The sequence below is a fragment of the Bos indicus genome, chromosome 7 (assembly GCF_029378745.1).
Source record: "Bos indicus isolate NIAB-ARS_2022 breed Sahiwal x Tharparkar chromosome 7, NIAB-ARS_B.indTharparkar_mat_pri_1.0, whole genome shotgun sequence".
Lineage (NCBI taxonomy): Eukaryota > Metazoa > Chordata > Mammalia > Artiodactyla > Bovidae > Bos > Bos indicus.
Genome location: NC_091766.1, coordinates 52,437,076 through 52,463,897, shown reverse-complemented (window position 1 = coordinate 52,463,897; position 26,822 = coordinate 52,437,076). Strand labels below are relative to the sequence as shown.

General features: G+C 52.3%; 1 protein-coding gene across 4 annotated transcripts; it reads left to right on the top strand.

Moving 5' to 3' along the window:
* The first annotated feature begins 447 nt into the window (after nt 1-447).
* Nucleotides 448-26,793, top strand: ARAP3 (ArfGAP with RhoGAP domain, ankyrin repeat and PH domain 3). 4 transcript variants are annotated; one of them, XM_070792067.1, is made up of 33 exons: nt 448-527; nt 2,155-2,704; nt 2,816-2,877; nt 2,973-3,084; nt 6,456-6,656; nt 6,793-6,862; nt 7,131-7,251; nt 7,343-7,527; nt 7,621-7,727; nt 7,987-8,186; nt 8,279-8,364; nt 8,521-8,703; nt 8,844-8,979; nt 9,631-9,747; nt 10,185-10,332; nt 10,437-10,539; nt 12,617-12,836; nt 13,576-13,639; nt 13,885-14,048; nt 18,732-18,944; nt 19,205-19,310; nt 20,453-20,600; nt 20,925-20,993; nt 21,618-21,692; nt 21,791-21,905; nt 23,683-23,811; nt 23,910-24,043; nt 24,280-24,362; nt 24,462-24,497; nt 24,603-24,666; nt 24,764-24,901; nt 25,088-25,126; nt 25,623-26,793. In XM_070792067.1, the coding sequence occupies exons 2-33, from the start codon at nt 2,172-2,174 to the stop codon at nt 26,106-26,108; spliced, it is 4,647 nt and encodes a 1,548-aa protein (XP_070648168.1). In that variant the 5' UTR covers nt 448-527; nt 2,155-2,171; the 3' UTR covers nt 26,109-26,793. The 4 variants fall into 4 exon arrangements, with proteins under 4 accessions (XP_070648168.1, XP_070648171.1, XP_070648170.1 ...); XM_070792070.1 differs by lacking the exon at nt 24,764-24,901; XM_070792069.1 differs by lacking the exon at nt 25,088-25,126.
* The last annotated feature ends 29 nt before the right edge of the window (nt 26,794-26,822 follow it).

Sequence of the window (26,822 nt, the reverse complement as noted above, 5' to 3'; positions counted from 1 at the left end):
TCTGTTCCCCGTTAACTGGGTACCAGAGTCCAGCCACCCTGCTGGGCGTGGGAGAGGTGGTGCCCTGGGGACTTAGGGCCCGATGCTTTCCCTCCCCTTTTGACAAGACGGACGGGGAGGGAACGGCGGCGGGGATGCAAAGCTGTCCCTCGCAGCACTCTCCTTCTCTCTCTTGTTCTACCCTTGTCCCCAGTTCCGTCTAGTCTCTGCCTCTTTGTCCCGCTCTTTAAGGCTGACTCGGCCTCCAACCCTGTTCCGGCCCCCCCGCCCTTTCTGGGCCCCTAAAGGGGCTGAGCTGGTTAGGCTGTGAGATAAGCACAACGGTTGGGTAAGGAGCCCAAACCTTTAGAAGACCGCCGCTTGCACAAGGAGTGGCCGGGGCCTCCGCGGAGGGAACCGACGACAGGGGCGGGGCGGGGCTCCGTCGGGGGAGGGCTGAGGGGAGGCGGGGCCGGCGCGGCGCGACCCGGAGCCTCGGACGGCGCGGCGGGTGGGTACCGGGGAGCGGACAGCGGCCGCGTAGTGAGGTGAGGACCCCCGCGCCCCCCGGCTCCTGCCTCCCAGACTCCTCCCCATCACCTCGAGGGCCTCTGTGGGATCCCTGGCCCCACTCCGCGCCCGCGGCCCTCCCCTCTCCCCCTCCCCGCCGCGATCAGCCCCTCCCTCCGGTTGCCGGCCTCTGCCCCCTCCCTCCTTGCCCCCTCCCTCGTAGTAGCCGGAGCTGCCCTGTGCTGCCCTGCCCGCCCCCCCTGGCCCCCACCCCCCGCACTCCTGCCCCGCTCACCTCCTAGTTCTCAGTCCCGTGCCCTCGAGTCGGGCCTGAGTCACCGGGAAACTGGACTCTGAGTCAGGACGGGAGGTGCAGCACCCGGGCCCTATCTTGGGGAGGGGGCTCTGCCGCAGAGAGGCAGAGAGAGGCCAGAACTGATGCTGGGGCGAGAGGCAGTTCTGGTAAGAAGGACCCCGCAGGAGAGAAACTGGGAGAGAGAAGTACGGGCAGAGGCAGAGACAGAAACCTAAGAGTCAGAATTGGCCAGACACAGATAAAACTGAAGATCTAGTTGAAATGGAGACAGAGGCAAGGAGAGGCTTAATGACAGCAAAACAAGGAAGGGACCGAGATGGATTTAGACATAGAGATGGAGATGGAATGCGGTGGGGACAGGGACAGGGTAGACAAAAACTCACGGAGAGAGGATCCAAGAGAGGTCTAGGTACTAACTAGATCAGGGTCCACGTCAAGGTGGTGGAATGGGACAGAGCCTCAGAGACCTGAGTCCAAAGGCATGGACAGGGCAAAGGAAGGCTTGGAGAAAGCAGAGGTAGGGGAATGTCATTTCGCAGTGTGAGTTCCTGCAGGGTGGGTGTTCCAGTTTGCACACACATATGGGAGAAGATGCTGCAGGTGGGTGCTGGGTGGAGACCCTGGTGTACCCCCGGTCCCTCATCTCTCTGGCCCAGTTAGTTCTCTGCCCCATCCTCACTCCCCAAGTGGCCTGTGCCCAGATGTTGGTACTGCCTAGAGCTCTCTGGACAGCCTGACCAAGGCAGGCAGGATGTGGGGGCGGCCAGAGCTGGAGGGACAGGAAGGAAGTCTGAGCAGAGACAATAGGTGGAAGGGGAGGAGGAACTGGGAACGACCAGGATTAGGATGGCCGGAGCCTATACTCAGCCCTGGAACCAGTGGGAGTGGGAGGTGCGCCTCCCTTCTTCTCCTCCCCTCTCCTCTGTGTCATAGCAGCTTCATCGTGGGCCCCTCCTCCCCACCAGCCTCTGTCATCCCCACCCCTGCAGGGTTCTGGCATCTTGTCCCAGGCTTGCTGACTTGAGTATATGCAGAGCTTTGACCCAGACACTGCGTGGGCAGGAGCTAAGGGGCCAACGCTCTCACCAAGAAGCCAGCTTGCCATGAGCCTGGGGCAAGCCTCCTCCCCTCCCTGGCCTCAGTTTCCTCCTCTGCAAATGAAGGGGTGCTCCTACAATGGGGAGGCCCTTTCCAATGTTTGGGGTTGGCTCTGCCTCCGGATCACAGGCTTCTGGTCATTTTCTCTGAAGGAAGACTGGAGTCTGGTGGCCTCTGTCCAAGCCTCAGACGTTGGGACAGGGAGGGGGAATCTCAGCCTGAGCCCTCCCTTCACCCTGCCCCTCCCCCAGCAATGGCCTGAGCCCCCATGGCTGCCCCTCAGGACCTGGACATCGCTGTGTGGCTGGCCTTGGTGCACCTGGAGCAGTATGCAGACGCGTTCCGGCAGCAGGGTCTGGCTACAGCGGGTGCGGCCCGTGGCCTGGGCCACGGGGAGCTGAGGCAGCTGGGCGTCAACGCCACGGGGCACCGGAAGCGCATCCTGCGCCTGCTGCAGGCGGGCACTGCCGAGGGCCCCCCGGATCCCCAGCCTGAAAGTGCCATGGAGCCTTCGCACAGCCCAGCACCCCCAGCCCAGCCCACCAAGCCTGTGCCTAAGCCCAGGACAGTATTTGGTGGACTCAGTGGCTCCGCCACCACCCAGAGGCCTGGGTTGGGTCCAGCGGTCTGGAGACCAGAGGCATCCAAGAGCCCAGAGCCCAGCCTGAGTCCGAGGTCCCCTACTGTCCCTCCGAGGTCCTCCTCCGAGCAGCCGTCGGCCTCAAATACTGTGGAGATGATGCCCAATGCCATCTACTTTGGCTTGGACTTGAGAGGCGGGGCCCAGACAGCTCAGGACATGTGAGTGGGGTCGGCTCCCTGGGACCCAATGCTGGGGGCAGGGAGGAGCAGGGCATGAGGGCTTGTCCTTCCTTCTCTCTCCCTGAATGACCACTAGACCTCTCTCCTTAGGGCCCCAGACAGCTCTCAGACAGCTGCCCCCACCCCTGCCCTCAGGCCCACAACGGGCACAGGTAGGTTGGCTATCATGGGTTGGGGGAAAGGAGCTGTGCCCCTCAGGACTCTCACCTGACCTCTTCCCTGTCTCCCCTGTTTCTCCACCTGCCAGTGCACATCATGGACCCTGGTTGCCTGTACTATGGTGTCCAGCCTGTGGGGGTCCCAGGGGCCCCCGACAGAAGAGAAGGCAGAGGTGTCTGTCAGGAAAGGGCTGAACACAGGTGAGTGGTCCATAGAGTGACTGTGGCAGGAAGAGGAGCGGGTTGAGCTGGTGGCAGCTGTGTTTCCCATTGGTCATCAAATGTGTGTTGAGTGTCCACTGTGTGCCAACTGGGTTATTGAGATTCAGGATGAATATGACAGACAGACCCAGTCTCCCATTAGGCAGCCTGTGACTCATTGGGGACAGATAAGAAATAAAACAGGTAGACAAAGAAATGGATATATGACTTAAAATACGGAGAAGTGCCTTTCTTTCATTTAACAATCTTTTTTGAGCACCTACTGAATGTCAAATATTGTTGTAAATACTTGGGATAGATCGTAAATCCCTGCCCTTGTGGGAAATCAGTCAATTAACAATAGATGTAATAAATGAGTTATTCCTGTGTTGAAAGGTAATAGTGAAAGTGAAAGTGCTAGTCGCTCAGTTGTGTCCGACTCTTTGCGACCCCATGGACTGTAGCCTGCCAGGTTCCTCAGTCCATGGAATTCTCCAGGCAGGAATACTGGAGTGGGTTGCCATGCCCTTCTCCAGTAAAAGGTAATAAGTACCATGAAAAAAAATTGAAAAGGGTAAGAGGGCCGGATGGGGTGAGGGGGGGAAAGGACTGCAGTTTTTCACCAGGAGTTGCCAGAGTGTTAAGAAGATGATGTTTGAGCTAAAACTTGAAAGAAGTGAGGGAGTTAGTCCTTCTAGGGGAAGAATGCTGCAAGTGGGAAGTGTGGGCAGAATAGAGACTTTGAGAAGGCCGTGTAACCAGGGGATCCGGGAGCGATGACAAGGTCAGCAGGGCTGGGACAGAGGGGGCCAGGGTGGGAAGAGCTGGGGCAGAAGCTGTCAGAGAGGCAAAAGGAGCCATATCGGGACTTTCACTTTTACTCTTAAGTGAAATGAGAAGCGAGCTATTGGAAGGGTTTTGACTTACATTTTAAGAATCCCTCTGGCTGCTGTGTTGGCAATGATCTGTAGGGGCAAAAGCAGAAGCAGAGAGACTAGTTTGGAGGTTCTTATTGTGATCTAGGTGAGAAATCTCAGGCTACTGCTATGAGAGTGGGAAGGGTGAGGAGTGGTTGGTTTGGGTTATATCTTGAAGACAAACTGTCCTAGTAAATTGAATTGTGACAGAAAAAGAGGAGTCAAGAAAGACTTCAAGGGTTTCCGTCTGAGCCTGCACTGTCCGGTGTGGTAGCCAGTAACCACGTGTGACTGCTGAGCACTTGAAATGTGGCTAGTCTGGTGTGAGCTGTGCTAAAACTATAAAACAACCAAATTTCAAAGACCGTTTGATAGTGCTTTTCTGAGCAACTGAAAGTTCATGGAGCTGTTGTGGTCTGAAATGGGGAAGACTATGCGTAACACAGGAGTAAGGCAGATTGAGAGTTCAGGTTTTGATGTGTTGAATTTGAGGTGTGTATTATATGCCCAAGAAGAGGTGGTAAATAGGCTGTTGGATATACAAGTCTGGAGTCTGGGGGAGAGGTCTGAACAGGAGATCTAGGTTTGTGTGTTGTCAGCATTTAGATGGGTGTATGTAGCTGTGAGTGAGTGTAGGTAAAGCGGAGGACCAAGATAAGGTCCTGGCATACTCCAGGATTGAGAGTTTGGGGATAGAAGGAAGAATCAACAAAACAGGCTGAAAAAAAAACCTTAGTGAAGTAGGAGGAGAATCAGGAGAAGTTGATGCCACAGGAGCTAACGGAAGAACAGATATAAGGTGGAGGAAGAGGTCAGGTCAGATGTATCCAATGCTACTGAAGGTCGGGTAGATGAGCACTGAGAATTGACCTCTGGAATTGGTGACACGGAGGTTACTCGGGACCTTGACAAGTGCTGGGAGTGCAGGCTTGATTTGTGTGGGCTCAAGAGAGAACAAAGGAGAGGAACTGGAAATATGAAGACAACATTTTTGAGAAGTTTTTCTGCAAAGAAGAGCAGAGAGTTTGAGTGGTTATTGATAGTGGAAGTGGAGTCAAGAAAGGGGCTTTAATAGCATGGAATGCTGTGTATATTCATAGGTGAATAGGGATGATCTGATAGAGAGGGAAAACTAGTGGATATAGGAGAGAGAAAAGGGACAAAGTCTGGAGTGATGTCCTTGTGTAGGTGAGAGGACTGGAACCAAGTGCCCAGAGGACAGATCAGCTTTAGACAGGGGTGTTTGTCATAGTACCAGGAGGAAAACTGTGTATATGTGGAATGGGGCAGATGGGCTGCTGGGGGTCTGTGGGGATTATCCTCTGGTTGCTTCAGTTTCTCAATTAAGTAGGAAACAAGTAGGGTAGGGTGGAGGTTCTTAACCCGAGCTGCACTACAGCCTGGGGAACTTTGAAAATGACAGATGCCTGGGCCTTGTTCCCAATGACTCAAATTTAAGTGTCTGGCATGGGGCTCACACAGGGCTTCCCCGGTAGCTACGTGGTAAAGAATCCACCTGCCAATGCAGGAGACTTGGGTTCAATCCCTGGATTGGAAAGATCCTGTGGAGTAGGAAATGTCAATCCATGCCAGTATTCTTGCCTGGAAAATCCCGTGGACAGAGGAGGCTGGCGGGCTCTAGTCCATGAGGTCACAAAGAGCTGGACATGACTGAGCACATGGGGTTCATATGCAGATATGTTTAAGTTTCCTAAGTGATTTGTACAGCTGAGGTAAGGAACCACTGGAAAGTGACAGAATAATAGAGGACTTTCTGGGAAGGAATACCTGAAGGATGGAAAGAAGCAGCCTAGGGAAGTGTGTTCCAGGCAGAGGGAACAGTATGGCAAAGACTCTGAACTAGGGAAGAGAATGTGGCTGGACTGTAGTGAGCAAGGCAAAGGCAATGCAGGATGAGGTTGTCAGAGTTGCCCTGGGTCTCTCTGTACACAGTCTTGCATCCACTGGTAAGGAATTTTGATAGGTGTTAACGGGAAGTCATTGTAGAGATTCCTGCAGGTGCGTGAAATGATCTTATTCGCATCCTTGGTGGAAGGGCGAGAATGGAAGCAAGTGACAATTGCCTTCACTTCGGTGAGAGCTATTGGGAACTTGGTCCAGGGAGAGAAAGGCAAGAACTTTTTGGAGAAAGAACCAATCAGACTTATTGATGAGATAGGCAGCTGTGGCAGAAGTCATCTGTGTTAGTTATTCCCCAACTTTTCCACCAAGTAATACTAATGGCAGATGCAAAGGACTGACATTTTTCAAAAGTAAAGTCCTAGTGTGCCCTGGGAAGAAGATCCATGCTCGTGTTTTAGGTTTTCGGCCTCCCTGTTCCCTTGCTTAAAAAGCAGATCTGGTACCTGCCGGGCATTCCAGTAGGTGCTGTGGGTGGGGCTGTCCAGGGAACTGGCTCTAAAGTGTGTTCCCCTCTGTCTTGGCCCCCACAAGGCTCAGCAGGCCGGATCTGGAAGCACGTGAGGATGCTGGTTATGCCAGCCTTGAGCTGCCTGGGGACTCCACCCTCTCCCTGCCCACCCTGGACACAGAGACCAATGATGACCTCATTTCACCCTATGCCAGCTTCTCCTCCACGGCAGACCGCCCCACGCCCCTGCTCAGTGGCTGGCTAGACAAGCTGTCCCCTCAGGGGTGGGGCTGCTGGGAAGGGGAGCGGGGCACGGGAGGCTGGCTGGTGGTGGAGGTCGGGTCTCAAGTGCTCCCAGATCCTAAGACCTCTGGGGTGCAGGTCTTCCCAGTTACTGATCTCGGCCTCTCCCTTCCCCAGAAACTACGTCTTTCAGAGGCGCTTTGTGCAGTTCAACGGGAGGAGTCTGATGTACTTTGGCAGTGATAAGGTAGGTCTGGGAGATGCTTCATGGGGCCTGGGGAAAGGGAGAGGGAGAGCTGAGAGAGGCTCAGGATTGGAAGGCCAATCCCCCCGTGGTGGAGAGGCAGGCACCATGTGACTGTTGTCAGGGTCAAAAGGAGCGCAGTTAGCAGCTGTACCCCACTGCTTGCGGGATGAGTGCCGAATCTCATTAAATGTTGGTGCTGGCCCCCGGGGGTCAGTGCACATGGCTGAGTTCCTGTCCCCAGGGGCCAATGGGCTGTCTGTCCCTCCAGGACCCCTTCCCCAAGGGTGTGATCCCTCTGACGGCCATCGAGATGACCCGCAGCAGCAAGGACAACAAGTTCCAGGTCATCACCGGCCAGAGGGTGTTCGTGTTCCGCACAGAGAGTGAGGGTGAGGGCCAGGGCCCCCTGGGTTCAGAGCAGGGCTGGGGAGGCCAGGTGAGCTCACAGCCCACTTTACCTGCTTCCCCGTCCCCCGCCAGCTCAGCGGGACATGTGGTGCTCCACGCTGCAGTCCTGCCTGAAGGAGCAGCGCCTCCTGGGCCACCCCCGGCCCCCGCAGCCACCTCGACCCCTCCGCACGGGCATGCTGGAGCTGCGTGGGCACAAGGCCAAGGTGTTTGCTGCGTTGAGCCCTGGAGAGCTGGCCCTGTACAAGAGTGAGCAGGTGAGCAGGGCTGGGCCAGGGCTGAGGGGCCTGACCTAGCCCACTCGGACCTCACTGTGCCTGCCCACTGCCCCCGACCCCCGACTCTGCCAGGCCTTCTCTCTGGGCATCGGGATCTGCTTCATTGAACTACAAGGCTGCAGTGTGCGGGAGACCAAGAGTCGCAGCTTCGACCTGCTCACACCACATCGCTGCTTCAGGTGGGGCCCAGACTGGCAGGAGGCAAGGCCGGGGGAGGGACCTTGAGGGGGAACACTGGGGTGCAGAGGCCCCAAGGCCTCCTCCTTAGGATGTCAGTGGGTGTGTCCCGACGGGAGTCCAGTGAACAGGGTCAAGGATGTCAGGAGGGGCTGGGCTGGCCCACGTATGGCTGTGGTGGCTGCTGCAGGAATGCCCCGGGTGGTGGGGCGGGTAGGGGGCTGGGTGTCCAGGCCCACGGACTGGCTGTCCACCCCTCAGCTTCACAGCCGAGTCTGGGGGGGCTCGGCAGAGCTGGGCGGCCGCTCTGCAGGAAGCAGTAACCGAGACCCTGTCTGACTACGAGGTGGCTGAGAAGATCTGGTCCAATCGGGCAAACCGGCACTGCGCGGACTGTGGCGCCTCCCGCCCAGACTGGGCTGCGGTCAACCTGGGAGTGGTCATCTGCAAGCAGTGTGCAGGTGAGGGCTGGGGCCTTTAGCTGAAACGGGGAGGGGCTCGGGGGCTCGGGGCAGGAGGGCTCAGGGTGCCCATGCCCTTCACACCCTAACAGGTCAGCACCGGGCCCTGGGTTCTGGGATCTCCAAGGTGCAGAGCCTGAAGCTGGACACAAGTGTGTGGAGTAATGAGATAGTGCAGGTGAGAAGTCTGCAGAGGGAAAATGTGTGTCTGGGGGTGTGGGCTGGGGTGGAAGGAGCATGTGTGAAAAGGCCTTGGGTCCAGCCTGGGGACAGGATTGGAATGCCTGGGGATACAAGTTTCTGTCACTTGCCTCTGCTCCCTGTGACCCTGCAGTTGTTCATTGTCCTGGGAAACGATCGCGCCAACCGCTTCTGGGCAGGGTCACTCCCCCCAGGTGAGGGCCTGCACCCAGATACCACCCCTGGCCCTCGGGGAGAGTTCATCTCTCGGAAGTACCGGCTCGGTCTCTTCCGGAAGCCCCACCCTCAGTATCCAGATCACAGCCAGCTTCTCCAGGTAGGAGGGAAGGCCGGGGCTGATGGGTCTCTGAGTTGAAATGCCTAAACTTGGAATGGGGCTGTTTTGGAGACAGGAGGACTGTCACCAGGGCTCCCAGGTTGTGTGCTGGGGTTGACAGAGGCCTTCTCTCCCTGTAGGCACTATGTGCAGCTGTGGCAGGACCCAACCTGCTGAAGAACATGACCCAGCTCCTCTGTGTCGAGGCTTTTGAGGGAGAGGAGCCCTGGACCCCCTCAGCCCTCGATGGCAGCTTCCCTAGTCTCCTGCCCCCAGGTAATCCCCACAAGGCTTCCTCTCTCTCCCTGCAAGAATTCTCAGCCCTGACCCGTGCCTTGGTTCTTCTGGCGGGGGCCCCCAATTACCTGTCAGCTAGCCCATCACAATGGCCCAACTTGGGCAGTTTCCCAACCCTCCAAGTCCTCTAGGCCCTATTTCTTCGTATTTGACATGACCACTAATGACCACTGTCTGGAGTGGATCTGGATGCTTGAGGTGTTAGTGCTGGCCTATCCCTGTCAGGGTCAACCCATAGGTCGGGTCAACCCATAGGTCAGTTCTCACCTGCCCAAGGGAAGTCTGATCATAGAAATGGTCATCTTACACAGGCTGGTCTCCAGTAGTCATGCCACAGGGGCCAAGACACTTACAGGAGGGACCCCTGCCTGAGCCTTCCACCCAGAGCTTACTTGTTTGCTGGCTGGTGGAGACAGGCAGTGGGCAAGGACTGGCTTAGAAACCTCATCACTGCCTGCCAGCTTCTTCTCTGATCTGGGTGGTGAGGGGTCCAGCACCACTGGGCTCTACTAGGCCATGCTGCCCATGGAGTTGGGTCCCACTGTCTTCCTCGATTCAAGCACTTTCCCAAGGGGATCAGGGGGTTCCATCGCACTGGCCTGACGTGACCACTTCTCCTTTCCCTTGCAGACCCCTCCCCTGGCGTGTACAATGAAGTGGTGGTGCCTGCCACTTACAGCAGCTTCCTGTACTGTGGTCCCATCAGCAACAAAGCTGGACCCCCACCCCCTCGCAGGGGCCGAGATGGTGAGAGGGGAGCCAAGGGATGGGAGGGGATGGGCAGAAACCAGGATGGTTGGGAGTGTTCCCTAGAGAGATAAGGAGGAGAGGACTGGGATAGGACACGCCCTGAAATGGACAAGGGTGCTGGGGTCAGAGGGACCGTGGCAGGGGTGGGGAGGGGCAGCATTGGGTGATTGTGCTTTGAAGTCACACCATGGGGGCTCAAATTGCAGCTCTGCTGCTTTCTCCCCATGTGACTTGGGCAAGTACTTCAACTCTGAGCCTCAGTTTCCCCATCTGCAAAACAGGATTGAATGTAAAAACTCCCCTCATAGAGTTGTGACGACTACAGGAGATCCTACGTAGGTAGAGGGTTTGGCACAGAATAATATCTGGCAAATGGGAATTCTGACAGTGGGGACAGAGGTCTGCTGCCTGCTGACCACCACTTTCCCTCTTAGCTCCCCCCCGACTGTGGTGTGTCCTGGGTGCGGCTCTGGAAATGTTTGTGTCGGAAAGCAGCCCTGAACCCCTCCACCTCATCCAGCCCCAGGATGTTGTATGTTTGGGTGTGAACCCCCCACCCACTGACCCAGGTGACCTCGACAGGTAACACCCACCCTGTTCCCTGAACTTCCCTTTTTCCCTCCTGATCCTGAGCCTGCCAGCCCCCTCACTCACCCCGTCCCTCCTCCCGGACCTCATCTCTCTAGGTTCCCCTTCTCCTTCGAGCTCATCCTCACCGGGGGGAGGATTCAGCATTTTGGCACAGATGGAGCTGACAGTCTGGAGGCCTGGACCAGCGCCCTGGGCAAGGTGAGATAGCTGAGACCCATCCCCCGCCTACAGCTCGTGGGTTCCCTGTACACCCTGCCCCCATCCTGTCCCCTCCTATTCCTGCAGCCACGCCCACCCCTGCCACTAACAGCTGAGGTTGACTAAGCACTTACTCTGTGCCAGGTCCTGTGTTAAACGCTGCCCACTCAATATCTCATTTAATTTTCACAACACTTAGAGGTAAGGATTATCAATATTTCACACCTAGAACTCAGAGGTTATGAAGCCACTCAGTCAAGGTCACAGAGCTAGAAGGCAGTAGAGCACAGGACGGAAGTCAGGCCTCTGTCTGCAAAGCTCACAGGCCAGACTGCACTGTGCTGGGCTCTTCCCTCAGAGAGGCTGCCACCTAACTCCTGCCCCCTCCCCCAGGCTCAGATCTCCAAGTCCACAGGCAAAGCTGCCTTCATCTGACCCAGCTTCTCCATTCCCAGGCAAGGCACTCTCTCCATCCTGCACCCCACCCCTGGCATTAAATTAGATCCCTGGCATTAAATCTAGATCCCTGGAGTCAGATATCCTGGGATTTGAGTCCTCCGACTCACATGTGTGAGCTCTTCCATATGGGTAGAGTGGGTGTCAAAGATCTACCCCCTGGGGTTGAGGATTAAGTGACACGTGAGGCCCACACTGCCTGGCACGCCGCAAGCCCTCCATCTGTGGGTGTTGAAGTAGTAATGGCGATGACAGTGATAATCGTTCCCATCCTTAAACAGCTTTTCCCCCAGCCCTGCTCCACCTTCAGCTCATCGCCCTGACGTGCCACCTCCCCGCCCCGCCACAGCTTCTTAGAAAGTTACGCCCTGACGTGCCACCTCCCCGCCCCGCCACAGCTTCTTAGAAAGTTACGAGCTCTGGCAGCTTGCAGTTCCTCCCTAACCCCTTCTGGCTGCCCTCCTCGCCTTACTCTTCCGAGCGGCACCCCTGCAGGTGGCCAGTGACTTGCCCTGGGTGAGGTTCAAGGGCCTCCCTCTGGCCTCACCAGGTAGTCTGTATATCTGACACTACTCTGTAGGAAGCGCTCCCCTGCTCTGGCTTCTGACCCCACTCAGAACTCCTCACACCAATAAGCTGTCTTCATATCCTCTAAGGGCTCTGATACGGCCCTCCAAGTCTCCTCCTATTATCTCTTGCTTATTTGCTAAATCGTGTTTGACTCTTTTGAGAACCATGGACTGTAGCCCGCCAGGCTTCTCTGTCCATTTCCCAGGCAAGTTGCCATTTATTCCTCCAGGGGATCTTCCCTACCCAGGGATCAAACTCACGTCTCTTACACTGGCAGGCGAGTTCACCACCACTGAGCCACCACTTTTCAAATATCCTTTAAGGCAGTGCTACCCCAAGTGTGGTCCGTTACCTGGTCCTGGCCGAGGAATTCTCTTACGGCCCGTGACAGGTTAAGTATAGAGCTTGAGAGTCACTATTTAGAATCTTTCATAGCAATGTGACAGAATAATTTTATGTGTGGGGTCTAATTTTTAAAAATTGGGGGCTTATATTTTATATGTCATTTTTTTTCATTTCACTTTTCTAGTAATTTGTTTTGTTGTTTTTTAATCAAAGTGTTGGTTAGTGAAGATTGGTAAAAAAATTTTAAACTCCCTGTTCCTTCAGCACAAGTAGCTTGAGAAGCACTGCTTTGAGTTACTGCTTTGAGAAAAGGAATAGTCCTTTCTCCATGAAGCCTCTGCCTGGCCCCCTGGGGGTGGGACTTCCTGGGGCCTCGTGACTCTTCTGTCACAGCATGCAGCTACCCAGCGTGTCTTTCCCTACATCCCAATTAAGGGTATAACACTGCCTGCTGCACAGGTATCTTCTCTGTGTCGGCTGGAGCAAATCGAATTAAACTGCATTTCTTTCTTGTTTTTCTCCATCCATCTCCTGTCTCCTGCACCGGTCTTTTCTTTACTCTCTCCCCATCCCTTTCATTCCCCTCTTTCCTTGGCTTTCTCTCCATGTCTTCCTCTGCCTCCCCTTATCCCTCTCACTCTTACTTCTCTGCCCACCCTTGTCCCTTTCCCTGCCCTCCTCTTTCCCATTGTCCTCCTCCTCACAGTGGTTCTCTCCGCTGAGCTGTCACCAGCTGTTGGGGCCTGGGCTGCTGCGGCTGGGTCGCCTGTGGCTGCGGTCCCCCTCCCATACAACCCTGGCCCCTGGCCTCTGGATGTCTGGGTTCGGCCTTCTTCGTGGAGATCACCTCTTCCTGTGCCCGGCATCAGGCCCTGGGCCCCCAGCCCCTGAAGACATGGTGCATCTGCGCCGGCTACAGGAGATCAGTGAGCAGGGCTGGGGCAGGGATGAAGGGTGGCTATGAGGGGTTGGGTAGTCGACCGTCATATATTTAGGGTCCCTATGGGAGAGAGCAGGAATAGTGGATTCAGGCAGAAGTTCTAAAGTCAAATTGCCCAGATGTAGACCCCGCCACCCCACCATCACTTGCTGGCTGTGTGACCTTAGACAAGTTACTTAACCTCTCTGTGCTTTAGTTGCCTCATCTTCACATTAGGCTCAATAGTAGGGTTGTAACGAGTTTCATATAAGGCAATGCATGTTAAACACTTATCACAGAACTTGGCAGGAGGCATCTTACAGGTATTCAATAAATGTTATATGTTATGTGTGTTATTATCATTATTTGGAGTCACTTGCTTGCTGGTTGGGGACTGAGAGAAGGGACTGGGAATTCTCTTTTCCTCTTAAAAGAGGAACATTGTAGGATAGATTTAGAGATCTGGAGACAAGAAACTTGAGTTCAAGCTCAGCTTTGCCATAACAAGTAATCTGAGGCATGTTAACTTAACCTCTCTGAGTTTATGTGAAACGGATGTCCCTCATTGCTGGCGGATTCTTTACCGTCTGAGCCCGAAGTGGGGATAATAGTATGTAACTCAAAAGGTTTAAGGCAGTATTGATTGTAAACCTCCTAGCATGGAACCTACATACCTTAAATACTTAATGAATATTAATCACTATGATGAAGATGATAATGATAGTGTCCCATGATTCTCCTCCAAGGTGTGGTCTCAGCAGCTGACACCCCGGACAAGAAAGAGCATTTGGTTTTGGTGGAGACAGGAAGGTAAGTCTTGCCCCTACCCTTGACTCTGGGCCCCGCTTCCTAGAGCACAGTTCACACCTTCCACCCAGGCCTGCTGGACCACTGCCCACTTCCTCAAAGTCACTTCCCTAGTCAGGGGCCCTGTCTGGGTTGGGTGTTGCTGCCCCCTGCTGGTGTCTCTGGGAAGTCTGATCCTTGTGCTCCTGGGCCTCTTAGCCTGAGGACTCCCCTGGAGCTGGCTCTGACTCAGATCTCTCGGGTCTTAGGACACTGTATCTGCAGGCAGAGGGCCGGCTAGACTTCTCAGCATGGAACACGGCCATTGGCGGGGCAGCCGGCGGGGGAGGCACAGGGCTGCAGGAGCAGCAGATGAGCCGGGGTGACATCCCCATCATCGTGGATGCCTGCATCAGTTTTGTCACTCAGCATGGTGAGTGGGTACTGGCTGAGACTGAGCTAGTGAGGGATGGGAACATGGGCACTGCAGGTTAGATGGGATTGAGGAGGGAGATGTGTGCATGTGACTTGCCTTCAAAAACTTTGCCTCCAGAGACTGCAACCTGACAGTGACGAGCTGCTCTGCCTTTCTGAGCCTCAGTTCCCTCATCTTTAAAGTGGGCCAGGACTTCCCTGCTAGTTAAATGGTTAGGAATCCAGGCTCCCAATGCAGGGGGAACAGGTTCAACACCTGGTCAGAAAACGAAGATCCCGCATGCCACTAACATCCCACATGTCGCACAGTACAGCCGAAAACTTTAATAATAATTAAATAGATTTTAAAAAATAAAATGGGGCTGTTGGACTTCCCTGGCAGTTCCAGTGGTTAAGACTCCACGTTCCCAATGCAGGGGGCGCAGGTTCGATCCCCTGGTCAAGGAAGATCCCACATGCCGTATGGTATGGCCAAAAAATAAAAAGAAAGAAAATGGGGCTGCACACGGTCTCATGTTCCAGGATAGTGGTGATAAAGAGCACATGTGACGCATTTAGGACCTATAGGTGGTTAAGTGAGAAATAGATTTAAGGGACTAGATCTGATAGAGTGCCTGATGAACTATGGACGGAGGTTTGTGACATTGTATAGGAGACAGGGATCAAGACCATCCCCAAGAAAAAGAAATGCAAAAAAGCAAAATGGCTGTCTGAGACGGCCTTACAAATAGCTATGAAAAAAAGAGAAGCAAAAAGCAAAGGAGAAAAGGAAAGATACACCCATTTGAATGCAGAGTCCCAAAGAATAGCAAAGAGAGACAAGAAAGTCTTCCTCAGTGATCAGTGCAAAGAAATAGAAGAAAACAATAGAATGGGAAAGACTAGAGATCTCTTCAAGAAAATTAGAGATACCAAGGGACATTTCATGTAAACATGGGCTCAATAAAGGACAGAAATGGTATGGACCTAACAGAAGCAGAAGATATTTAGAAGAGGTAGCAAGAATACACAGAAGAACTGTACAAAAAAGATCTTCATGACCCAGATAATCATGATGGTGTGATCACTCACTTAGAGCCAGATATCCTGGAATGTGAAGGCAAGTGGGCCTTAGAAAGTATCACTATGAACAAAGCTAGTGGAGGTGATGGAATTCCAGTTGAGCTATTTCAAATCCTAAAAGATGATGCTGTGAAAGTGCTGCACTCAATATGCCAGCAAATTGGGAAAACTCAGCAGTGGCCACAGGACTGGAAAAGGTCAGTTTTCATACCAATCCCAAAGAAAGGCAATGCCAAAGAATGCTCCAACTACAGCACAGTTGCAGTCATCTCACACGCTAGAAAAGTAATGCTCAAAATTCTCCAAGCCAGGCTTCAACAATACGTGAACCATGAACTTCCAGATGTTCAAGCTGGTTTTAGAAAAGGCAGAGGAAACAGAGATCAAACTGCCAATGTCTGCTAGATCATTGAAAAAGCAAGAGAATTCCAGAAAAACATCTATTTCTGCTTTACTGACTATGCCAAAGCCTTTGACTGTGTGGACCACAATAAATTGTGGCAAATTCTGAAAGAGATGGGAATACCAGACCACCTGACCTGCCTTTTGAGAAATCTGCAGATCAGGAAGCAACAGTTAGAACTGGACATGGAACAACAGACTGGTTCCAAATAGGAAAAGGAGCACATCAAGGCTGTATATTGTCACCCTGCTTATTTAACTTATATGCAGAGTACATCATGAGAAACATTGGGCTGAATGAAGCACAAGCTGGAATCAAGATTGCCAGGAGAAATATCAGTAACCTCAGATATGCAGATGACACCACCCTTATGGCAGAAACCGAAGAAGAACTAAAGAGCCTCTTGATGAAAGTGAAAGAGAAGAGTGGAAAAGTTGGCTTAAAGCTCAACATTCAGAAAACGAAGATCATGGCATCTGGGTCTCATCACTTCATGCCAAATACATGGGGAAACAGTGGAAACAGTGAGAGACTTTATTTTTGGGAGCTCCAAAATCACTGCAGATGGTGACTGCAGCCATGAAATTAAAAGACGCTTACTCCTTGGAAGGAAAGTTATGACTAACCTAGACAGCATATTAAAAAGCAGAGACGTTACTTTGCCAACAAAGGTCTGTCTAGTCAAGGCTATGGTTTTTCCAGTGGTCATGGATGGATGAGAGAGTGGGACTATAAAGAAAGCTGAGCACCGAAGAATTGATGCTTTTGAACTGTGGTGTTGGACAAGACTTTTGAGAGTCACTTGGACTGCAAGGAGATCCAACCAGTCCATCCCAAAGGAAATCAGTCCTCAATATTCATTGGAAGGACTGATGTTGAAGCTGAAACTCCAATACTTTGGCCACCTGATGTGAAGAACTGACTCATTTGAAAAGACCCTGATGCTGGGAAAGATTGAAGGCGGGACGAGAAGGGGACGACAGAGGATGAGATGGTTGTATGGCATCACCGACTCAATGGACATGAGTTTGAGTAAGCTCTGGGAGTTGGTGATGGACAGGGAGGACTGGGGTGCTGCAGTCCATGGGGTCACAAAGAGTCAGACACGACTGAGCGACTGAACTGAACTGAAGTGTTCCATAGCTACTCTGACTGGGGTGTGGGCATGGAAGGAACAGGGCCCTCAGATGTTACTAGAGATGCAGAGCTATGGAGAACAGAGAGAGTGCAGCTATTTGGCAAGAGCCAAGCTGAGCAGCAAAACCGTTGAGGGTCTGAGTAGAATTATTCTGTGTGGGAGGGTTTTCCAGCCATAAAGGATGAACTATGCAAGGGGTTCCCAGAATTCTTCGTGAGTTTTGGCCTCTGCTTTTTTCTCTTCATTGAATAAGGATCAAATTAATTCTTTTACCCCAGCAAACCCTCTTTAGAAGGCCGGACTCTTGAGAAGAAAATTCTCAGAAAACTAAGGAGGACAGTAAAGGGGAAGAAGGCACATCCATGCGCCCACAAATAGTTATGTTTACTACACAGACAATGGAGAGTCAGTGGTTAAAGACATCCTCCACGCCTTTGCAGTAGCCTCATGTACTGACTCCCCAAACAATAGACCCCATCCGCTTCTCAGCCTCACACGTGTTCCTAGGAGGATTGAAGTGAGAGGCCCAGTGAAAAGCCCTGGAGAAAGTGTGGGTGTTCTTCCCTGCTGCTCCACAGATCTTGCACCACCACGCTTCATTCAACACATATTTATTGAGCTGCTCCCCTGTGCCAGCCACAGCGGGTGGGGCAGTGAACGAGGAAGGTTCTGTGAAGCTCAGAGCCTTGTGGGAACGATGGGTAATAATTAAGAAAACAAATACACTCAGTTCTCATGATTCATGGCAGTTATAAAGTCACTGAAAACACTGGATCAATGAATGCTGAACTGTTGCCCCAGTGGAAATACAGAGTTAAGTTCCTGGGAAATTCTGGTCATATTTTCATCAGTTGATCAATATGTAACATTGTTTTATGTGTGCTTCTGTTTGAAGACACTTTTAATTTTTTTTAAGTTTTCATCTCTTTTCCTCTCTTTTTAAATTGAATTATTTCACAATGTGTTAGTTTCAGGTGTACGACCAAGTAATTCAGTTGTGTGTGTATGTGTGTGTATAAATATATAATACCTATATTCTTTTTCAGATTCTTTTCCATTATAGGTTATTATAAGATATTGAGTATAGGTCCAAGCTTTCATCTTTTAAATTTTTTTTATTTTATTATTTTTTAATTGAAGTATGGTTGATGTAAAATATTTGGTAAATTATAGGGGTACAATATAGTGATTCATATTTTTGAAGATTGTGCTCCATTTATAGTTATTCTAAAATATTTTCTGCTTTCCCTGTGTTATACAATACATTCTTACAGTTTATTTTATACCTAACAGTATACTGCTCCTTCCCTATTCCCTCTCCATACTGGTCACCACTAGTTTGTTTTCTGTATCCATGAGTCTGCTTTAAAGACACTCTATTTACTATACAGTTGATTCGTTAACTTTGAACTTGCTGCCAGCAGTACTATAACTCATGCCTGAGCAGAGCTTATCTGACACATGTGTTTTCTCCACAAGGTACATCACAGCCTTCTGGTACTTAGGAACACTAGACCGCACTTCAGCCCTCAATTGGGGGCCATTTTAAACAGTGAGATTCCACCCCCCCCCAAAGAAGAACAAGAATGCAAAAATATGTGGCTCTAAATATACCATTAGAATGACACTTGTTTACTGCTTGAGGCCTTAGCTGGGAAAATGTTCATCAGGCAACTGAAAATTTTCTCCATTTGTGCATGTTCACAAGTGACTGCAGAGTGCCACAGGTATTGATTTGGGGGTTCCAAATACATTTTAGGAGGTAGATGAATTCATAAATTCAAAACCTGTGAATAACATGTCCTGAGTGTGATGTGATTTCATAGAGTGCTATTTAAAGATCAAAGTGATGAGGAGAGAAGGGAGCTGCAGTGTGATGGCATGGTTAGGGATGGACCTTCTGAAGGTGAGGGCTGGAGTAGGGACCCGAGAAGCAAGGCCAGAGAGGCTGATTTCTATCTGACCATCCTACCCCCAATAGCCACGTACAGTATGGGGGGGGTGGGTCAAAGACAGGGCACTGGGTGAGTGATAGCAGGTCTTGGGCAGCGGTGAGCTGAGATACTGGCTGTTCACAGGGCTCCGGCTGGAGGGCGTATACCGGAAAGGGGGTGCCCGCGCCCGCAGCCTGAAGCTGCTGGCTGAGTTCCGGCGGGATGCCCGGTCCGTGAAGCTTCGACCAGGGGAGCACTTTGTGGAGGATGTCACCGACACGCTCAAACGCTTCTTTCGAGAGCTTGATGATCCTGTGACCTCTGCGCGGTTGCTGCCTCGCTGGAGGGAGGCTGCTGGTGGGTTCAAGAGCCTCATGGGCAATGGAGACCCAGCCAGGAACTCCACGCCCCTCCCCCCCAGAATCTATAAGGCACCCTTGTGGGATTAGGCAGCCCCCACCCCAACACTCCTGCCACAATTGGCTGATCACCCAGGGACTCAGCTCAGGGAAAGGTGGGAAGGGGCGGAGACACATCCATCCTGGGTTTGTTTCTCTAAAAATCCCTCTGCTCTTCTTTCCCCGACTCTCACCACCCCTTGCCCATCACATCCCCAGAGCTGCCCCAGAAGAACCAGCGCCTGGAGAAATACAAAGAAGTGATTGGCTGCCTGCCACGGGTCAACCGCCGCACACTGGCCACCCTTATTGGGCATCTCTATCGGTCAGTACAGCCAGACCCCTGCAGGCTTCCCCCCGATCCTTCGTTACCTCTGTCCAATCACTCACTTACATTCACATATCCACCCCATAGACAATTGTTCAGTGAAGGTGTAACAGCATAAAGGTTCACAGGATGGACTTTGGGGTCAGACAGACCTAGGCCTCAATCTGACTCCATTATTCTAGCGCATGACTTTGGATAAATTATCTGTTTTCTTTGAGCCTCAGTTTCCTCGTTTGTAACAGGAAGATGGTATAAGGTATAGTATCCACCTCATGGGCTTCCCTGATGGCTCAGCGGTAAAGAATGCTCCTGCCAATGCAGGAGACCAGGGTTCAATCCCTGGTCTGGGAAGATTCCCTGTAGTAGGGCATGGCAACACACTCCAGTGTTCTTGCCTGGGAAATCCCATGGACAGAGGAGCTTGGTGGGCCACAGTCCAGGGGGTCGCAAAGAGTTGGACATGACTCAGCAACTAAACCATCACCACAACCATCCATCTCATAGGTTATATGAGATTTAAATGATATACTTGTTGTAAACTTACCACAGCACCTGGCATATATGTGGTAAGCATTCAGAAATGGTGAACAATCGGCATTATTTTGTTTTATTTAATATTCTTTGGCAGCAAAGGATTAGATGTTGGAGACACAAAGAGGAATAAGATGCAAGTCTACCTTTACCAGTCTATTGGGAGAGACAGATTTTTTAGATGATTCCAGGATGAGTCTCAGTTGTATGGTACTAATTACAGACTGGATAATTATGGCCTCTGGGCCAAATCCAGCTTATTGCTTATTTTTGTAAATAAAGTTTTGTACATAAAATGTAAAGTCATACCCATTCTTCTATATATATCCCATGGTTCCTTTCACACCACCAGAGCAGAATTGAGGGGTTGTGACAGATGGTACAGCATGAAAGCCTAAAATATTTACTATCTATAAACTTACATAAAAAGTTTGCTGACCCCTATGTGTAAGTCTGTCTCTCCCCTAGACTGGGAGCTCCTTGAGGGCAGGGTTGTGTCTAACTCACTGCTGTAGCCCAAGTGCTTAGCCCAGGCATATAGCAGGGACTCAATAAGTGTTTACCAAATGACTGCTGTACCCACCTGAGACCCTCACACCCCTCCACAGGGTGCAGAAGTGCGCTTCTCTGAACCAGATGTGCACACGAAACCTGGCACTGCTGTTCGCGCCCAGCGTGTTCCAGACAGATGGGCGGGGGGAGCACGAGGTGCGCGTGCTGCAGGAGCTCATCGATGGCTACATCTCTGTCTTTGATGTAAGCTTTCCTGACCCATGACCTATGGTCCCTCTCCCTGGATGCTGGATCCTGCTTGTCCCAACAAACCCCTAACCTCACCCTCCAAAGGCCCTCTGCATCAGGAACCCCATCCCAGAGCCCTGGGCCCCATCTCCTGTAACCACACTCCTAACATCCTTGCCCCTTAGCTCTCGGCTCTTCTGGCCTCTCCCCCTCTCCTCCAGGGGCTCTGGTCTTGCACATGTCTCCGGGCTTACTCTCTTTCCCGCAGCCTCCCGCTAATGCACACACACACCGACACACAGACACCCACAGACACACACCCTTTTGGCTCTTCCACAGATTGACCCTGACCAGGTAGCCCAGATTGACTTGGAGGTCAGTCTTATCACCACCTGGAAGGATGTGCAGGTAACTTGTCCTGACCCTAGACTTCTGAGTGGGCCAGGAGGGGACATCGAGATAGGAAGGTGACCTTCTGCTTCTAGGCCATAGGAAACCCAAGGAGAGGAGCGCCTTGGGGAGAGGTGGTTGGTTTAGGATTTGCTCCATTTATTCTACCCTGAGGGTTCTTCATTACAGAAGGGTGGCAGGAGCACTTTAGTTCCAGGTGTAGAGATCCAACGAAGGGTTAGCTAAGTTAGACAAAGAGGTGAGAAGACTAATAAATGCTGTAGCTAACATCTGGGGACGAATTATATTCCAAGCACCTGTAATCTCACTTTGGTGCCACACAACTCTAGGAGGTAGGTGATCCCATTTTTTCAAAGAAACCGAGGTTTGAAGGGTCACTTATCCAAGGTTGTACTGTAGCGAGTGGCACAGTCGGAACCCAGACTCCAACCTGTCTTCTCAAGCGCTACCGTACACAGTGCCACCACGCCTGGAGTTTCTTTTCTTTAAAGGGTCTGAGCGATGTTTGGGGTGAGGGTTCAGAGGAGGCCTCTGTAGGGGAAGCACTCATGAGACAACCTAAGGAGTCCTCTGACCTTGATTCTTTGTACTGTGTCCTCATTTCTTTACTCCTCCCCTCAGCTGTCCCAGGCTGGAGACCTCATCATGGAGGTCTTCATAGAGCAGCAGCTCCCAGACAACTGTGTCACCCTGAAGGTGAGTCTTGAGGGGACAGGAGGGGAGATGAGAGGGTGGCGGGCAGCAGGGGCAGTAGCCTGACCTGCATGGGTCCTCCGCTCTTGCCCTGACCCCAGGTATCCCCAACACTGACTGCTGAGGAGCTGACCAACCAAGTATTGGAGATTCGGGGGACGGCAGCTGGGACGGACTTGTGGGTGACGTTTGAGATTCGAGAGCACGGGGAGCTTGGTGCGTATGACAGCGCATGTGTGCATCCACGTGTGTTCGGGGTGAAAGTCACCAAGACTTCTGGGTTACCAGATAAGCAGCTGTCCTCTCGGGCTTTCTTTTTTTTCCTTTTTGTATTTATTTGTTTGGCTGTGCCAAGTCTTAGTTGCATCAAGTGGGAGTTTTAGTTGCGACACGTGGGATCTATTCCCTGACCAGGGATTGAACCCAGACCCCCTGCATTGGGAGTGCGGAGTCTCAGCTGCTGGACCACCAGAGAAGTTCCTACTCACCCTTTCTCAATACTCTCTGTACTCTTGTCTTTCGTGGGCCCCAGAGACCCTTGGTTTCTCTTTCACATCAAAGGAGGTGTCTCTTTTTACTTTGCCCAGGCTCCAAATGCTGGAGGGACTTGGGGCTCAATCCTCAACCCTCTTCCTTTCTCTGTGTGTTTCCTTGGGTGAGCCTTATCCATTCCTGTGGCTCTAAATACCACTAATAAGCTGGCCCCAAATGTTTATGTGTGGTCCAGACCCCTCCTCTGAGCTCCAGACTTACATAGCCAGATGCCTGCTTGACTCCTGCACTTGTACATCTTGTAACATGTCATATTTTAAATACCCAAGACCTGACTACCCTGGCAGTCCGGTGGTTAAGACTCCACACTTCCACTGGAGGGGATGCAGGTTTGATCTCTGGTTGGGGAACCAGCGGTCCCACATGCCACGTGTACAACCAAAAAAAAAAAAAAGGTGAATAAAAAATTCTAAGACCAAATTCAATTCCCAACCCCCTCCCCTGACAAAAAGCCCAAGCCATTTCCTAGTTTTCCCTACTCCGTCACTGAATCAGCATTCACTCAGCATTATCGAGGCCAGACACTTGGGACTCCTCTGGGACTCCTTCTGTTCCTTCATCTTCATACCTACCGGCTAACTAGTCCTCTTGAGTCTAAATGTATCTTTCTAAATATACCACCTCTCCATCTCCATTGCTACCACTTTAGTTGAAGTCACCATGATCTTTCTGCACCCCAACACTAACCACGAAAATGTACAGCTCCATAAAGGACACAGCTGGCCAGTGTCTCTTCTTGCCTTCCAACAAGCCATTTTCCACACAGCAGTCAATGAGCATGTTCAAGCATAAATTACATCATGCCATTCCCGTGGTTAAAACCTTCCAATGGCTTCCCATTGCACTTAAAATAAAATTCAAACCCTTTATTCTAGCCTACAAGACCCTGAATATCTGGCACTCACTTATTTTTCAGACTTCATCTCAAATGACATGTCTTCCTTGCTTCAGCCATGCTGGCTGTTAAGTTCAAGCACATCTTTCCTAACTCAGGGCCTTTGGTGCTGCATTTCATCGTCCCTGGAGTCCTCTTCCCCCATCTCTGAATGGCTTGTTCTTCCCAATCCTTCAGGCTCTGTGTTTCATCTTCAAATGCTTCCTCTGAAAGGCTTTGCCTGGTCACCCTATCGTCTCAGTAGCTGCCCTGTTTCTCTCTCTCAGCTTTTTATTGTTTCCTTCAGAATATTGGTTTGTCTTTACCTGATTTACTTATCTGTTACTCTCTGCTCCCTTACCAGGCTGTGGGCTTTGTGAAGGCAGGCTGGGTGTTTCAGGCTCCCTACTGTATCCCCAGGGGCAGCCCGGTGCCTGGCACAGTCAGTGCTAAATTATGCCTGTGGCTGGCTGGATGAATGAATGAGTGACTGGTGGGTGAGGAGGAGGGGGGCGCCAGGCTGTGGATGGATATCTGGTTGACACCTACCCTCATCTTGCCCCCTAGAGCGGCCACTGCACCCCAAGGAAAGGGTCCTTGAGCAGGCCCTCCAATGGTGCCAACTTCCAGAGCCCTGCTCGGCCTCCCTGCTCCTGAGAAAAGTCTCTCTGGCCCATGCTGGCTGCCTCTTCACAGGTGAGCCTCCTTCTTCAGCCCAGCACCACCACCACTCCCTGCCCCAGGCCTCTCCCAGGGACCCTCCACCTAGCCCTGCCCTGCCCACCTGTGCCCAGGTATCCGGCGTGAGAGCCCACGGGTGGGGCTGCTGCGGTGTCGGGAGGAGCCCCCCCGCTTGCTGGGAAACCGCTTCCAGGAGAGGTTCTTTCTGCTGCGTGGCCGTTGCCTGCTGCTGCTCAAGGAGAAGAAGGTGGGCCCTGGGCGAGTGCGGAGGGAGGCTGGATGGCTATGTGGGAGGAGCCCTGACTGCTCGACCCTGTCACTCCACAGCCCATTTTTCCATCAGTCTCATTGCTTCCCTGGCCCTTTGACCTCTCTGACCCTTTGACTTCATACAACTCCAGTGCTTCCATGGTTTCTTGACCTCCTTAACCATGATCCTTCTCTCTCACCTCTCAACCTCACTGCTGGCCTTCATGTTGTCAGAGCTCTAAACCGGAACGAGAGTGGCCTTTGGAAGATGCCAAGGTCTACCTTGGAATCCGCAAAAAGTTCAAGCCTCCCACCCCGTGAGTTTTTTCCCCCAGTCCACCCTTCTAGAGGCATGAAATGCCACCACCCCTCTGGCTTTCTGATCACCCACATCACTGGTCTCCTTTGCTTCTCAGGTGGGGCTTCACATTGATGCTGGAGAAGATGCACCTGTGAGTACCTCCCAGCCAGGCTCCCCGTCCTCCGGCCTTTCCTATCCTCCACCTCTCTAGTTGTGACCCCTTCCCTCCTGGTGATCCCACTCTGATCACCCCCAGCTACCTGTCCTGCACAGACGAGGACGAGATGTGGGACTGGACCACCAGCATCCTCAAAGCCCAGGTGAGGGGAAGGAGGGAGCTGACAGCCAGGTCTGTGGGCCCAGCTCTACCCTCAGCACCTCCCATGCCCACCGGTGCCTCCCCCGCCCTCTCTCCAGCACGATGACCAGCAGCCAGTGGTCTTACGACGCCATTCCTCCTCTGACCTCGCCCGTCAGAAGTTTGGCACCATGCCTTTGCTGCCCATCCGTGGGGATGACAGTGGGGCCACCCTCCTATCTGCCAATCAGACCCTGGTGAGGTTCCCCTAGCCATCCCTGCCCATGCCCTGTGCACACTGCAGGAGGAAATGGCATGTCTGCCAGCCTGGTGCCCCCTCTGCCTTCTCTGTGCCCCAATTCTCCACCTGCAGCTCCTGCTGCCAGGCCTCACTGTGTCTCTGTGTCTCTCCCTCCTTGCCTCCCCACCCTACCTGTGTCTAGCGGCGACTTCACAACCGGAGGACCCTGTCCATGTTCTTTGTGAGTACTGTGCCTGCTCCAGTTCTGTACCTGTCAGCCCTGTGCTCTGTGCTGCTTGAGCCCATGTGCTGTCTGTATTTGCCCGATGCAGGCCATACGTGAGTGTGTGTGCGGGTGGACAGAGAGTGTTGCGACCTGAAGGAATGAGGAAAACAAGGGATGGTAGGATGCAGTGAAGAAAGGGGGAAGTGGTCACAGGATTTGAGAAGTAGAAGGAAGTGGTTAAGTGAATGCATTTTGGAGTCAGACAGACCTGGGTTGAAGCCCCAGCTCCACCATTTACCTATTGTGTGATCCTGGGCAACTTATTTAACTCTTCCGTACCTCAGCTCACTCACCTGCAGTGTATCCATCATACAGGGCTGTTTTTGACATCATACATGCAAAAGTATTTTTGCAGCATCTGGTCAAGAGGAAGAGCTCAATAAATGTTAGCGATTAATAATCTGGGAACTCTAACTCTGTGCCTGCCTCTGGTGACCCCATTCTCATCCAGCCAATGAAGTCATCCCAGGGGTCTGTGGAGGAGCAGGAAGAACTGGAGGAGCCTGTGTATGAGGAGCCGGTGTATGAGGAAGTGGGGGCCTTCCCCGAGCTGACCGAGGACATCTCCACCTCCTTCTCTACCCCACGGGAGCGGACAGCCAAGCCGGAGACTGCCCTCCCCAGCCAGAGGTCCTTTGATCAATATCTTCTGTCCAAAGCAGGCCCCCAGGCCTGGGAGGAGAGGCCACCTGAGCCCCCTCCGGGCCCCCCTTCCAAGAGCAGCCCCCAGACACATGGGTCCCTGGAGGAGCAGCTACTCCAGGAGCTGAGCAGCCTCATCCTGAGGAAGGGAGAGACCACCACAGACCTGGGCAGCCCTTCTCAACCCTCCAGCCCCCAGCCCCCGAGCCCCAATGGCCTTCCGACACAGACACCTGGCTTCCCCACCCAAACTCCCTGCACTTCCAGTCTACCCCGCAGCCAGCCCCTCACATGACTCTGGGACAGCAGTCTGAGGGGTAGGTAATCAAAGACCCAAGCTCTCCCCATGGCAGACACTGCCGGTGCACGTCTGCCCTGGCTGGAAAGACTCTACAGAGTCCAGTCTGGTGCTGTGGAAAGAGCACAGGGCCAGGAGCTCCCGAGACAGCATCCGGCTCAGAAAAGAGGCAGGTCATGGCGCCGCGTTCGGCCTCCGCTGACTCTCCTGTACAATGAAGTAACTGAAATAAGCAGAACAATGAATGTTAAACTGTTTCTCAGAACTGTAAGGCCCACATAGTTTCCCTCAAGAAGGGCACTTCCTGCTTTATGTATTTGATATGTAGGGATTCTGTGAGAGATTTGGGGTTTGAAAAGAATTGTTTTATGCATTAACAGTAAAAAGATTTGGAAGGCAAACTTTTTTTTTGGCCACACCACTTGGCATGCGGGATCTTAGTTCCCTGACCAGGGATCAAACTGGCATCCCCCTGCGGTGGAAGCATGAAGTCTTAACCACCTGACTGCCAGGGAAGTCCCTGGAAGGCACAAATTTGAATGATCTCCAAGTTTATCCTACCCCACCTTTAACATTCAGAAACTACAGTGAAGCCCTAGAGTGGGAGGTTGATTAGGGTTGGGAGGTGGGGCAAAAGGAGCCAAAAAGGATGGGTCCCTGTTAATAAACCTTTAAACAAAAAGGCTGCCATTAATTCATTCAGTTATTCAA

Coding starts and splice junctions, on each gene's coding strand:
- ARAP3 (XM_070792067.1), top strand. CDS start 2,172: ATGGCTGCCCCTCAGGACCTGGACATCGCTGTGTGGCTGGCCTTGGTG. Junction 6,657..6,792: donor GACAAGCTGTCCCCTCAGGG/GTGGGGCTGCTG, acceptor TCCCTTCCCCAG/AAACTACGTCTTTCAGAGGC. Junction 21,693..21,790: donor ACAACTGTGTCACCCTGAAG/GTGAGTCTTGAG, acceptor CCCTGACCCCAG/GTATCCCCAACACTGACTGC.